Source organism: Lynx canadensis, chromosome E2 (genome assembly GCF_007474595.2).
Source record: "Lynx canadensis isolate LIC74 chromosome E2, mLynCan4.pri.v2, whole genome shotgun sequence".
Lineage (NCBI taxonomy): Eukaryota > Metazoa > Chordata > Mammalia > Carnivora > Felidae > Lynx > Lynx canadensis.
The window spans coordinates 44,909,849-44,925,025 of record NC_044317.1 but is presented as its reverse complement, the minus strand read 5'-3'; the positions used below and the strand labels follow the sequence as shown (position 1 = coordinate 44,925,025).

The following is a 15,177-nucleotide window of genomic DNA, read 5'->3' as shown; positions in this document are numbered from 1 at the left end:
CCTTTGCATTGAATGTATTGGGTCTCAAAGTTTGCCTAAAAGCAACCTAGATTTTGGTTAGCTTGTGAGAAAATTTGATTATTTTGAGGCCTGTAGACCAGGGGAAATGGGCCAGATCTCTAATCAGAAAGAATCCCATGTCTTTCCTAAAAATTGCCACTGGGCCTAGTGAAAAGTCCTTTCACGAGGAGTTAAATGAGGACTGAGTATGCTGGACCACATTAAAATGTGGAGGGCAGAGGCCAAGATCCTTGGTGTAGAAGACTATTTCCAGTTCAGAAGTGTGAGAATGAAGAAGACAAAACAGAAGGAAGAGAGGAAATGAAGGAAGGGGCAATGCTATTTTAAGACCAAAATAAACTTTCAGGACTTATGAAGCCTTCAGCACACTTAAAATCAAATGCAATAAAAAGTGCAGCCTACATCAAAATTATTTTTATATATCTACATAAAACACTATTGAGAATTAAACTGGCCAAATTGAATTTTAGAGACACTGGATTATAAATGTTAATTTTCCTATTGTAGTTCTCATATCTTAAAGCCTATACGTAGGTCTGAAATATTTGTAGGCCCTTGATTAGTCCACAGGTGTCAGGCTGTTTGCCCATCATTACTTTTTCCCTTTTCTCTACCCTGACTCATGTCTCTAAAACTTCCCCACCCATTTATTTAATGACTGAAGGGTTTTTTCTTTCTCTTTTTTATTTTTATTCATTTTTAATTTATTTTAATGTTTATTCATTTTTGAGAGAGACAGAGTGTGAGTGGGGGAGGGGCAGAGAGAGAGGAAGACACAGAACCTGAAGCAGGCTCCAGGCTCTGAGCTGTCAACGCAGAGCCCGACACGGGGCTTGAACCCACGAACTGTGAGATCATGACCTGAGCTGAAGTTGGACACTTAACCGACTGAGCCACCCAGGCGCCCCTCTCTTTCCCTTTTTAAAAATTAGAGTATAATTTACATATGGTAAAATATAAAAATCTTAAGTATACATCATATGGATATAATTGTGTATTTACTATCCAGATCAAGAAATAGAATATTTCCATCCCCTCAGAAAGTTCCCAGGGATTCTTCCCAGACAATAACCATCCTCTTCTGAGATAATCATTCTTCTGACTTCCATTTCCATAGATTAGTTTTGCTTATTTCGAAACTTTATATAAGTGGAATTAGACATTGTCTTTGGTATCTGGCTTCATTTGCTTAGATACTTAACAGACTTAATTGCTTAACCAACTGTGTGATCAATCCATCCATGAATCTGTGAATTCATGGATAAATCCGTCCATGACTCCATCCATGTGGCAGCAGTTTCTTTTTATTGCTGAGTAAGCATACCATAATTTGTTTATCCAATCACCTGTTGATGAATAATTGGGTTGTTTCAGGTTTGGGACTATTACAAATAAAGCTGCCATGAACATTTGTATACAAGTCTTTGTATAGATCTACGTTTTCATTTGTCTTGGATACATACCTAGCAGTGGATTGGGTGGATCCTATAGAATGTATATGTTTATGAAAGTTCTTAATTTTTGACACTGTTAATTCAGTGTCAGTAGTTTCATTTTTCTTAGCTTGGCAAGCCATGGAAAGTTAGCCACTGATGTATACCGATAACTTTGTATACCAACAAATACAGATTCACATCAGCTGCACTGGCAGCTGCTTGGGTCAGAGTGCCAGCATCAAAGCCAAGGCAAAGCTTCAGCAGCTGTTTCTGGAGCATAACTAATGACTGTTTTAGTGTTCCCAAATAACCAGCTGCTCTATCTCCTCTAACTAAATTTAACAACTGAAAGCATCATGAGCAACCATTTTATGTAATGCTCCCAATATAGTCTCTGTTAAATGAGCTTGGTAGAGAGCTATGCTATGACTGGTGCCTACTCCAAAGTTGTTTCTTACCATTGATGATCCCTCTGCATGTATTAGAGAGGCTTAAGTAACATACAAATTTGTGGTATTAGCCTCAACCATTGTGAAATTTTACTTTCTTGTTGCATGTTGGATAATAACTTTCTAAGATGTGGTGGTCTAATGTGCAAGTGTGATCTCTGCTACGTCTGGGAGTTGCTTGAAGGGACAAATATTGAGAGGGTAGAGAGTAAACCGTAAGTGTTATCTAAAATGTGGGGCACTGGAACTGATCTGATCTTTATATTTAATTTTTTTTAACATTTATTTATTTTTCAAAAGATAGAACATGAGCAGGGGAGGGGCAGAGAGAGAGGGAGTCACAGAATCTGAGGCAGGCTCCAGCCTCTGAGCTGTCAGCCCTGAGCCTTACATGGGACTTGAATTCACAAACCGCAAGATCATGACCTGAGCTGAACTCCAGTGCTTAACCCACTGAGCCACACAGGCACCCTGGAACTGATCTGATCGTTAAATCAAAATGATAAAGTGAAGGTAGTTACAAATGATAGATGAATTTGCAGCCAGTAAGGCATGTCCCACAGGATGACTAATGCCCTCATGTTAGAGGTGGAAGAGGGGCACCTCTGAATAAAAGATATTATCTTTTGCAGTTTCTTAGACACTGGTCTGATCTTTACTATATGGCCAAGATGGGACAAACAAGTGCTACAGGAGGGAGATTACAGCCAGCCTCGAAATTTTTTAAAATGATTTATTTTGAGAGCCTGAGCGGGGTGGGGGGGCAGAGGATCCAAAGCAGGGTCCATGCTGACAGCAGTGAGCCTGATGTGGGGCTTGAACTCACAAACTGTGAGACATGACCTGAGCCCAAGTCGGATGTTCAACCCACTGAGCCACCCAGGTGCCCCAGCCTTGAAATTTTCATTAAGGATGTAAATACGATCTTATTTTCTTGGGAGTCTTTGGTCATATTAATTACAATACAGAAAGCCACATAGCTATTTCTTCAAAGACCAGGTAAATATCCCATCACATCATTTGTTTTTTAGAGTAGTATTTCTCAAATTGTGGTTAAATACAAAGGTTTTTTTTTTTTTCTTTCTTTCTTTCTTTCTTTCTTTTTTAAAATCTGCAATCTGGACTGCCCTCCGGACCGCAAGGGCCGGAGGTGGGGCTCGATGCCTGGCGTCTGCTGCCTGCACTGGCCTCAGGTAACCGCAGCCCCCACCCCCGGCCCCTCGCCCCGCTCTATAAGTGGCCCGCCCCGGACACTGGGCCATGGGGCGCGCCCGCTGTCCCCCGCGATGGAGCCGGCCGAGGGGTGCCACCTGGACGCGTTCGCCTACCTGGAGTGCGCGCTGGGCTTGCTGGGCTCGGTGCAGCTGACGCGCTGGGCGTACGGGCGCTGTGCGTCCCCGCGCCCCACCTACCAGCTGCCGCAGCGCCTGCGCCACGCGCCCAACCGCATCCTCCTGGCCACCTTACTCATCCACTACGCGCAACGGTGCTTGTTTTTTCCCGTTTCTGATCCGAGGAGAAAAGCCGATGCTCCTATACGCATGTACGTTGGCGTTCGTGTTGTGTATCTGTAACGGCTATTTGCAAAGCAGATACTTGAGTCAGTATGCGGTGTATGCTGATGACTGGGTCACTGATCCCCGATTTCTAGTAGGTTTCTGCTTGTGGTTAATAGGCATGCTGATAAACATCCATTCAGACCATATCCTGAGGAATCTCCGGAAACCAGGGGAGACAATATAAAATACCAAGGGGAGGCACTCTCTTTACCTTTTTACTCTCCCGAGCACAGCAGTATCACCAGTGGTTCCTTGAGAAATTTGAAGATTATCCAAAATTCAGGAAAATTATAATCCCGTTTTTATTTTAAGTTTATTGTCAGCGGGATGGTCTTTGACTTGAAGCATTTTAGTGATGTGTCTCTAGGGACTACATAAATGAATTACTCTTCTGTCATTTTCCTGCTACTTCATCTTTTTCAAGATTTGCTCTAGGAGTGTTTTCCTGATAAATACGTAAGCTGCCTAATACCAAGCTAATAACGGGCTGCACACCGGGTCGAGAATCTGCAACTCTGGGTCATTACAGGTGACCATTTCTCTGATTTTGGAGTCTCCTCTTTTGGCTGTGTACAGCTAAGTGTGCACAAGATCAGGATTACAAGCCATTTCTGATGGCCTCTGTGGACTGCAACGTGTCACCGCCCCTTGTACTACCCATTCCAACCATCATTTCAAGGCCAAAGGTGATGTTGCCCCCTCCCCTGATAAAGGCAGGGCTGTCTCCATTGTCCCTCTCACTCCACTGGGTCAATGAGGCCAGGGGCACCTGCAGGGTGGTCACAGCCCCAGGGAAATGCCCAGGCTCTCGCTGTGGGTACTGTGCAGTGGAGAACTTGGGGGCAGAGAAAGGAGACACAAGGGGCCCAGCTGAGGCCCAGACAAGAGGCCTCTGGCACCTGTGGCAGCCTGGCTCCCCAGGTGACTCCACTCAGAGCAGGGTGCTGGGTGCCTTCATGTAAGGGGTAAGGTGCTCTGTCCTCCACTGAGAGGACTTCTTGGAGGCCCTGGTGGGAGCAGGGAGCCCCTTATGCTGATCACCACAAGGCATCAGTAGTCTGTGGTTAAGATGATTTTTCTTCCTTCCAGGTAGAACTAGCAAGTTGTAAGGCACTTTTTTCTCAGTACCCTCAGTATTCCAAAACAACATCTGGAAACAGAATGTCTTACTCTAGATGCACTTGAGAGGTCCACGGAGATAAATCACAGGGATAAAATTCACCATGTATTGCCAGATATGTAAAAGAAATCTCCAACTAGAAGGCTGTTAAATCTCTGGGCTGCTCTGTGAAGCTCTGATGGGACACATGGTGGAGGTCCCCTTCTGGCCAGGGACAGCACTGCCTCGGTGGCCACCACAACTGCAGAGCCAGAAACTGCAGGAGCAGGGGAAGAAAGGAGGAGACTGTTCACTCTCATCTGCTGACCTGTAGGTTCAGAGCACGAGCAGCTCCTGGCTCCCTGTGGGCTCTGTGCAGCCCCTTCCTGGCTGACCTTCCTAGCCACGGTGTCCCTCTCTCACGCGGTTTTATGTAGAAGCCATGTGCTCGTTGTTAGTGATTTGTAGAGTCTCGTTTGGTTTCAGAATTGCACAGCAAATGCTCCCGATGCAGCTATGCTTCATTTTAACTGGGAACAGAACGTTTTTGAAAAGAAATTTTGTTATTCAATGAACTTCATTCCTTTTTCTGACCCTTTTCCAATTACTTGAAAACACGAAGCAATAAATATTTTGGATCTCCTCGGGAAAACTCAAAAGTCTGAACAAGTCACGATGGATTTGGGCTGCTGTGTTCTGGAAAGAGCACCCAGCTGGGAAAAGGATGCCAGTCTGAGAGCTGGAGAAGCTCACAGTGATTTTTACTCCTTTATATGAACCGCCTGCATGAAGGAACGCTTGGGTTAACTCAGGCTTTGATGTGTGGTTACTGCTTTCACCCACCCACACTGGGTGGACGGTTAATAGGAACAAATCCTCTTCTATCTTGTCTCCCTGCCCTCCCTCCAGTTCCTAAAAACTGTCACTTAGCAAATTGTCATCAATTACTGTGTTAATCCTAATAAGGAGATTAATAAATTTACTTCAATCCAAAAAATAAAATAAAATCTGCAATATGTTATGAACCCAGACTTTTGGAAAATATAATAAATATAAATTGCTTGAAAAAAGGAAAAAAGATATACAAAACACAAGCTCCAAGATATCAGCCTTTTATTTGGAATTTTTGCATCTATGATCACAAATGTTAAAATAATTAAACAAGGATGCCATTAGACTGAGATAGTTCTAATGCCTTGGTAGCTTACCAAAGCAAATCAAAACCTAACCCAAAATCAATGCACCCCTATCAGAGAAAATAAAATTTAAGAACAACCTATAACAAACAGCCAAGTTAGTTTTACCAAACAAGGCAACTGCTTATGGTATATCTAACCAGATAATTTCCTTGCTGTGTTTCAGTGTTTTCTCTTTTTTCTTTTCTTTTTTTTTAATGTTTATTTAATTTTGAGAGAGAGAGAGACAGAGCATGAGTGGGGAAGCAGCAGAGAGAGAGGGAGACATAGAATCTGAAGCAGGCTCCAGGCTCTGAGCTGTTAGCACAGAGCCCGATTCAGGGTTTGAACCCATGAACTGTGAGATCATGACCTGAGCCGAAGTTGGTCGTTTAACCGACTGAGCCACCCAGGCGCTCCTCAGTGTCTTTTCTATAAAAAGACCTCTCCAGGGGCACCCTGTCGGTTGAGCGTCCGACATCGGCTCAGGTCATGATCTCACGGTCTGTGAGTTCAAGCCCCGCGTCGGGCTCTGTGCTGACAGCTCAGAGCCTGGAGCCCATTTCAGATTCTGTGTCTCCCTCTCTCTGACCCTCCCCCGTTCATGCTCTGTCTCTCTCTGTCTCAAAAATAAATAAAACGTTAAAAAAAATTAAAAAAAAATACCTCTCCACTAGCTCCTGTTGGTAGAGTACTCCTAACACTTTCAGTCTGATGCTGCCTAATGGAAACTCATGTACACTCAAACTCTTGAAAATTTAGTGCCTCAGTTTATCTTTTAACCCAAGTGAAACTAATCAATACTTTTCTTTTGGCCTGTCTAATTAGAGAGTATTCTCTAAAACTAGAGAGTATTCCATCTTTTTCTGGCATCTGAATAAAGTGAAAAATCATTCAAAAAGTAGTTAAAACTCAGCTATAGCCATCTGGAACCTTTTAACAGTACAGTTTTAAGACATATTTACATTTAATATGGCTATTCTGTTCAGGCTTTCTACTTCTTAGCAGAAATTAGTAATTTCAATTTCACTGCAAAATCTACAATGACCTCTACTGTGGTTATGGAGTTGCTCATAATAGCCTCAAAATTCTTTTAAATTCTATATCTATGGTTTAACCTTTCTCCTTTCTAATGTTCTTCTTCTAATTTGTTTCATTTTGTTATCATTTATCAATATTGTGTCTCGTGTATCTTTTAGAACCAAACTCTACATTTTAAAAATCTGACCAACTTTTTTGTTTTCTAGTTCATCAATTTCAGAATCTATACTTACTCATTTTATTTTTAACAAAATTGAATAAGTAATGTTTCATAAGGACAAGATAATGGCGAAAATATAAGGGAATACTTCTAATGTTTGTTTATTTTTGAGGGGGGGGAGGGGCAGAGAGAGAGGGAGACACAGAATCCGAAGCAGGCTCCAGGCTCTGTGCTGACAGCTGTCAGCAGAGATCCCGATGCAGGGCGGAACCCATGAACAGCGAGCTTATGACCTGAGCGGAAGTCAGACGCCTCACCATTTGAGCCACCCAGGCGCCCCATAAGGGAATACTTTTAAAAGAAAAAAATTACAATTACACATCCTAACAATTAACTACTGTTAACAAATGTTAGTGTAACTTTCCAAAGACTTAGGACCCAAGTGCATTTCTACCTGTATTTATGTACTTATAACAAGTTTGAAAACACTAATATATGGCATATAGAGTTCAGTACTAGTATTCCATGATTTCTACTCCGGACTTACGCTTATCCTCCTTCAACCTCCTGGTGGCCCTTCTCTGCCCCCACACCCTCGTCCTGAGTTCAAGACTCCCACCTTTCATTCAAGGTCTCCTCCGCCACATTCCCAAACCCGTTAGGCCGGGACTACATTTCCCAGACGTCCCGAGGATCCGCCGCTCCCGGTGCCTGAGGCCCCGCCGGAATTGGGTTGAAGAGCCCGGACACCTGGCTTCTGCGTAACGGCAGTACTGACGGAGGGAGGAGTGCGCTTTCTGGTGGTGCCCGGGACGGGGGAATGAATTCTCAGCCGAAACTTGAGCACTTAAACGCACCTGAGCACTCTTACCAGGAGGGATCGTGGGACGGGCTGAACCCACATCCGGGAGGATTCCTAGTTAGCGGCGTATCGGGGAGTCGTCCACTCAGGATCCCGCTCTCAGAGCACGGCTCCTTGTGAAGAGTACTCTGGACTGTCTGCTTCCCGGCTTTTAACTACAGTTCTTAAGAGACCTCTGGGCATTTCCCAGTTTGGAGCGAGGACTGCTGCAGACGGGTTAACTTTGGGGACTGACCCTTCCCCTGGCTGGGGGGCTACATTTCCCAGAAGCCTCCTCGGTCCACAGCCCTTCCCCCACCCAACAGCAGCCACCTTATTGCTGCTTGGACCTGTCGGTGCGCCGAGGTCCTTAGAAGATGCTAGGTGAGGCTGGGCTGTCAGTACTGGCCTTCACTGAAGGCTAGGAACACGACGCGACACTGGGCGAAGACTGTTGTGCCGGCCAGGCTCCAGCTGAATTTTTCCTCCCCTGGACTACATTTTTCTGGGGGCTCCGCGGCATATTCCACTTCCGGCCGAAGTTGGCTTGGCCGGTGGTGAGTTGGCGGGAGTTCGGGTGTAAAGGGTCGGGGCGTTGCGGGTCGGCTGTGTCACCAGTTTGGGGCGGATTCTAGCAGACTGGAATGTGAGGACCCCGGAAAAGTGAATGCTGAGGGGCTCCGGGGCGGGGCCATGGTGTGTCTGGAGTCTAACAAACGGGTGGCCGTTGGGCATTTCTAGGCTGTGTCCTCCCGCTTGAAAAGTAAAGACGTAGCGGAGGTTGGGGAATGTCGAGGGCTCTAGTCTTCACTCGGGGGAGGGAGGTATCAGCAGCGCATCGGCACAGGGTGTGGGAGTGGTATCATGCTGGCTCTGAAGCTGGCTGGCGGTTTCTCGAGGTCAGAGGTGTCGCTGCTGTGTGACCTTCTGCCTGGACGGAAAGTCTGTGCGATACTCTCCCGAAGTGGTTTGTGAGCCCGACCTCCTTTGCTCGGCGACCAGTGCCCGTGGAGCAGTGGTTAGTACATTAAGCGAGGCTTTCTAAGGCCCAGTGGGAGAGCCCCACATGGCCGGCTGCCTCTCGGACTCTGTCTACGGAGCCTGGAAGAGCTCAGTCTCCTGTGGAGGAAGGAGGCCACAGTCTGGGGTTCTCTCCCAGGACTCCTGTCTGGGCCCCTAAGGTCGCCTGCTTTCTGTGATGATAAGAGTGGGGATGGGGTTACAGCCTTCTTTGGCTTTGGGCTCACTCTCCGTGCCTGGAGTGGGGCCAGGGTTTGCTCTGATTTGGCCTCGTCTGGGCTCCAGAAAGGGTCTGTTGTCTCATAGTTTATTAACCACTGTCCATCTTTTTCATTTTCTAGGAGTCCAGAAGAGGAGAGAAAAGCTGCTGTACATCACAAGGCATGGCAGAGGTAAGTTGTATTTGGCACTCTCTTCTTGGAAAGGGTTTCTTGGTTTACAGAACAATATCCTATTTCAGGATTCTATCCAAAAAATTTACAGTAGTGATTTGAAGAAAAAAAAAGGGTAAGCGAGAAGGAAACCAAATTTATGGAGCAGTTTTCCTAAACCAGGTAAGAGTCTAACCCAGGACTGTCTGTTTTGCATACATTGTCTCATCCATCTAGAATTTCCATTTCCCTGAATTTTATCCATTCCCAGAATAGTTGTGACAGATGTGCCTCTCTGCTTTGGCAGAGAAGTTAAAGAACAAAATGAGGTTACTCACTTCAGTCTCACTAATTTCTTTGTTGTCCGCTTCAGGGTCACATGCTTCCAAATTTCTAACAGCCTGAAGTCCTGCCTGCCTGCATCAGCTCTATGTACTTTTTTCTCCAAGATAGAAATAACCTAATTGCTCTCTTTCTAATGATTAAAGTAAAATAGGGTTCTTAAAAACATTTCAAAACTTGAGAACATTTCAGAAAGTTTGTCAACCATGGTCCCACCATGTAGAGATAGAATTAATATTTTCAAATTTTGTCTGTACGAAAGTGTAGGTTTGTAATTTTGTTTTCAGAATGGGATCATGCTAGTGACAAAAGCAACTAACTTAACTGATTGTTAAGCCACTTATAGTTTGAAGTTTTTTACATGTGTTGTCTTGTTGAATCCACATTAACAACTCCATGAGATATTCTGTAATCCATTTTTTTTTCCCCTTCACATTTTAAATTCTCTGAATTTGGACTGGTTTCACAATTCCTGGCCAGTCATAGTTTCACTGGTGGAATTTTTTTTCTTTCCTGGTGTATAAAGTAATGGTGGCTTTACAACCAGTGGCATCTCAGAATTGATGAAATATGGAATTACTCTAAGTTGACAGATGAGGAAATAGATTCTATTAAGTCACTTCAAATTACACACTTAACAAATTATATAACTGGGATCCCTCTACTTTTACCCACTTGTCAAAGGTCATTATCTTCTTTGGTTTATGTTGAATATATGTTAAGTATATTCTCTGTCATTTATAAGTTGTTTTAGAAGTTTTTTCACAGTTAATCTATTCTGTATGTGTTTTAGATTCAGAGTTTTCAAAAAATGTTTTCTTCTTTCATGTCATGGCCTTCCCTAATACAAATATAGAAAAGTCATTCATATTTTTCTAAAGTACTTTGTCTTTTGCCCAATTTAATCTTTTTTTTTTTAAGTTTATTTATTTATTTTGAGAGCTTGAGCAGGGGAGGGGCAGAGAGAGAGAGAGGGAGAGGGAATCCCAAGTAGGCTCTATGCTGTTAGCACAGAGCCCAATGGAGGGCTCAAACTCACAAATTGTGAGATCATGACCTGAGCCAAAATCAGGAGTTGGACACTTAACTGACTGACCATCCAGGCACCACCACCCCCCAAACTATTTAATGTATAAGCACCTGGTGTGAGATATGACCAGCAAATGTTGGTTGTAAAATTTCTAATATGGAGTGTTTATTTAAATTTTGTCTAGAAATAACCTAATAACCTAATTCCTCTCTTCCTGTGGCTTTGGAGTAGTCAGTTTTAAAGAATGGCAGTATTTGGGGGCGCCTGGGTGGCGCAGTCGGTTAAGCGTCCGACTTCAGCCAGGTCACGATCTCGCGGTCCGTGAGTTCGAGCCCCGCGTCGGGCTCTGGGCTGATGGCTCAGAGCCTGGAGCCTGTTTCCGATTCTGTGTCTCCCTCTCTCTCTGACCCTCCCCCATTCATGCTCTGTCTCTCTCTGTCCCAAAAATAAATAAATGTTGAAAAAAAAAAAAAAGTTAAAAAAAAAAAAAAAAGAATGGCAGTATTTGTAGTATATTCGGGTTTTTTCTTTGGATGTGTCTGAGTGTGGCTTTTCATTCTGGCCAATCAGTTCTCAAGGATTCCTTTCTCTTGAGAGACTAATAAAATACGCTTTATTTTTTTTTTAATGTTTTTAAAGATTTAGAGAGAGACCGTGTAAGTGGGGGAGCGGCAGAGAGAGGGAGAGAAAGAATCCCAAGCAGGCTCTGCACTGCCAGCGAGAGCCTGACATGGGGCTTAATCCCACGAACCCTGAGATCATGACCTGAGCTGATACTAAGAGTCCGACACTTAACTCACTGAGCCATCCAGGTGCCCCTAAATACTCTTTCTCTTCTGGATTAATCTGTTTCTTCCTTTCTCTGATTTTTCTTCTGAATTCTGTGAGAATTTGGTGAGTTTGTCTTCCCCTTTTCATCCTGGCCAGAACCCTCCTCAGATTCTCAGAGGAGAAACTACATCCTCCCTATCCATTCTTAGCACATTTTGGTAAGGAAGGAACTCCAGCTCCCCTTGCGTTACAACCCTGGACATCTGTCCATTTCTCCCTTCATTTCCTCCTCAGAGTGGTGGATTGTCCTTTCTCTGTATTAATGAGAAGCTATGCACTGTTAAAAAGAGTAGAGTCTTATCCTGTTTTTGCACTTTACTAGATTTGTGACCATGGGCTTCCTCATAACATCCTATATATAAAGTGGTCATTATATAAGGTTTGGAGAATGTGATAGTAATGGAAATTCAACTGAATTTGCACTGAAACTGACAACCTGGAGTTCTCCCAACTCCTACCTCCTGGTCCCAAATCCCATTGCTTCTGTCTGTTTCCTGTTTCTTGTTGTCATGCCTTATAACCTCACACCACTGTCTGCATCCCAGATCAGACTTTTGTGTAGGGAGAATAGTGCATTGTCTTCCTAATTGGACTACCTGGCTCTACTTTTACTCCTTGCCAATAAAATAGTCCAGGCATGTCATTTCCTTTATTCAGTAAATCCCTGTTACTTTCAGGACAAAGCTATACTTTTATACATTTCATTATACATTTACTGTAAAGCACATTCTATGTTTATTGGAGCACCAATCCTAGTATTGGAGAAGGCGGTTTAATCTTGGCAGGGATGATCTGTCATCTAAGACCTTTCTGTCGTGGCCCCTTTGGATTTCTCCAGTATCACTTCTGTCTACCCCTTTCCCAGAATACCTCACCAGTTATCCCAGTGAACTGTCTTCTCTTCAGACATACAGGCTATATTCCTTTCTCTACAGCTTACCCTGTTCACTCTACTTGGAATGCTGTTCAGGGGTGCCTGGGTGACTCAGTTGTTAAGTGTCCAACTCTTGATTTTGGCTCCAGTCATATATCACAGTCATGAGCTCAAGCTGCACTTTGGGCTCTGCAGCTGGGAGTGGAGCCTGCTTAAGATGCTTAAGATTCTCCCTACCCCCACCTCCCCTGCTCACTTGTTCACTCTTTCTCTTGCTCTCTCCTCGAGAAAAAAAGAAAAGAAAAGGAATGCTGTTCAGTTTGTTTTTGCTTGTTGGAATCCTCTGTTTCCACCACCACCCCCACCCCGCCCCGGGCCCCAATTAATCTTCTATATGTTACATGAAACTTTCACATACCCTTTAACCTAAGTAAGTCACTATTTCATTTTCCATAGCAAGATTCATCTACTTGTAATTAGATGTAATTTATCCTGCTTAGAACCCCCCCAGCTATGAGAACAAGTCAAAATGTCTCATGATCTGATCCTTCTTAACTTCGTTACTCTGTTCCCTTTGTCACTCGACTCTAGCTATTCCCATAATGCACAGTGCTATCTCTTGCCTCTATGGCACAAGAAATACAAGAGGGGGCATATCCCATACCACCACTTTCTCTGGATTCTGTGAAGCCTGCTTCAGTCTCTTGATTATGCTTGGTAACTGAGTGACTGTGCTGACATTCCCCTATGCTGTGTCTGTTGTAGTTCTTTCCATACTGTATTGTAATTGACATTTTAAAACTGATTTTATTAAATATTGAGTGTGGAAAATGTATAATGTATGACAAATATCTGAACACCCATATTTAAAAAGTAGAATGTTAATTATTAAAAACCCCCATGAGTCATCCCAGTCCAGTCTCTATAGGTAACTTCTGAATTTTGTTTTTCATTCCCTTACTTTTCTTTACAGTTAAACATATGTGTTTGTTTTTATTTTAAATTTGATATAAATAAAATCATACAGTTTGGAATCTTCTGTGATTTCATTACCTGTCTCTTAGTGTATATTCAGGAGATTCATTTATGTTGTGAATTTACTGTGTAGCCATCCATTGTATAAATACATTTTTTTCTTTTATATTACAAACACTACTCCTGTGAATGTTTTTGAACTTGTCTCTTGTGTCATGTGCAAGAATTTCTCTGGGCATATAACTAACAGTAGAATTCTTTCTTGGGTCCACGTTAGTAGACCCTTCTCAATTGTTTTTCAGTGTTTATACCTGTTTTTAAACCCTGTTACCTCATATTCTCACCACTACTTGATATTGTTAGACTTTTAAGTTTTTACCTATTTGGTGGGTATGAATTGATACATTATTCTGATTTTAAACTTGCATATTTGGGCACTAAATAAGGTTCAACCCCCTCCTCCCCGCCCCCGGCCCTTTTATGGTTTCTCTTTTCTGAAGTTCTATTTTGCGTCGTTTTCTTTTTTTTTTTTAATTTTTTTTTTCAACGTTTTTATTTATTTTTGGGACAGAGAGAGACAGAGCATGAACGGGGGAGGGGCAGAGAGAGAGGGAGACACAGAATCGGAAACAGGCTCCAGGCTCTGAGCCATCAGCCCAGAGCCTGACGCGGGGCTCGAACTCACGGACCACGAGATCGTGACCTGGCTGAAGTCGGACGCTTAACCGACTGCGCCACCCAGGCGCCCCTTTCGCGTCGTTTTCTAATGCTTCCATTGAGTTTTGTGTTTCCAGTTTTTTGTTCCTTTTGGTGCATTGTAGGTTATTTCTTAAATATTGTAGATTGACATTGTCATCCTTTGTCAGTTATGTGAGCTATACATACTTTCAATATGTGGCTTCTAACATTAAGTGGCAGTAGAAATTCTCAATTGTAATGCCATCATATTTAACAGTGTTTTCCTTTCGTTTACTAACTTATTTATGTCTTGTTTACGAAATCTCTTTTCCTTGGGGCGCCTGGGTGGCTCAGTTGGTTAAGCGTCCGACTTCAGCTAAGGTCATGATCTCACGGTTCATGAGTTTGAGCCCCACATAGGGCTCTGTGTTGACATCTCAGAGCCTGGAGCCAGTTTCAGATTCTGTGTCTCCCTCTCTCTCTGTCCCTCTGCCACTTGCTCTCTTGTCTCTCTTTCAAAAATAAACATTAAAAAATTAAAAAAAAAATAAATCTCTTTTCCTCTGTGAGTAAAGGTACTCTCCCATGTTTTCTATGAATGATATTGTTTTGCCTTTTGTGTTTCAGTCTTTAATTCAATTGGGATTGATTTTAGGATATGGTATATGGTAGGGGTTCAGTTTCACTTTTTCCATTTGGATAACTAACATCCCAACATCATTTATTTGAAAGGCCATCCCAGAGGATTAGGCAAACTGCACAGTCTCAGGGAACAGGCCCTACAAGGTTGCCCTCACTTCAGACCTTAGCTCTAAGGTTGAGAGTCCCTAGGACCACCCTCATTTCAGACCAGCTGGCTGTAAATTCAGGGTTTCTCACAACCATCCTCAGGTTCAATAATTCACTAGAAAGATTCCTAGAACTCCCTGAAAGTTACCATATTCATAGGCACATTTATTACAGGGAAAGAATATGTTAAAATCAGCCCAAGGGATAAGATGAATAGGGTAGAATCTGGGAGGGTTCCAGACTTGAAGTTTACCTTCCCAGTATCAGTATGTGGCAATATGCAGAGTATGGCCAACGAGGAAAGTTCACCCAAGCTTCAGTATCCAGAGTTTTTATTTGCCTAGAGATTGAGCTGATACCACATGGCTCAAGCTCTGAATACATGGTTGGTCTTTAAGGCATGGTCAGCCTCACCCTGAGCCATCTCATCAGCATAATCTTACACTGTGGTCTAAGGGGCCCACCATAAATAACAAAGACACCCTT

At 43.3% G+C, this 15,177-nt stretch overlaps 1 protein-coding gene and 1 pseudogene across 1 annotated transcript in view; both read left to right on the top strand.

Annotated features, from left to right (window-relative positions):
- The window catches only part of ZNF568 (zinc finger protein 568), a 153,384-nt gene that overhangs the window by 122,568 nt on the left and 15,639 nt on the right, over positions 1–15,177 (top strand). Inside the window, exon 9 of the mRNA XM_036064246.1 lies at positions 14,346–14,369. Coding sequence (XP_035920139.1) covers positions 14,346–14,369 — 24 coding nt within the window. The remainder of the gene's footprint in view (positions 1–14,345; positions 14,370–15,177) is intronic.
- LOC115502525 lies at positions 3,193–3,776 on the top strand (annotated as a pseudogene).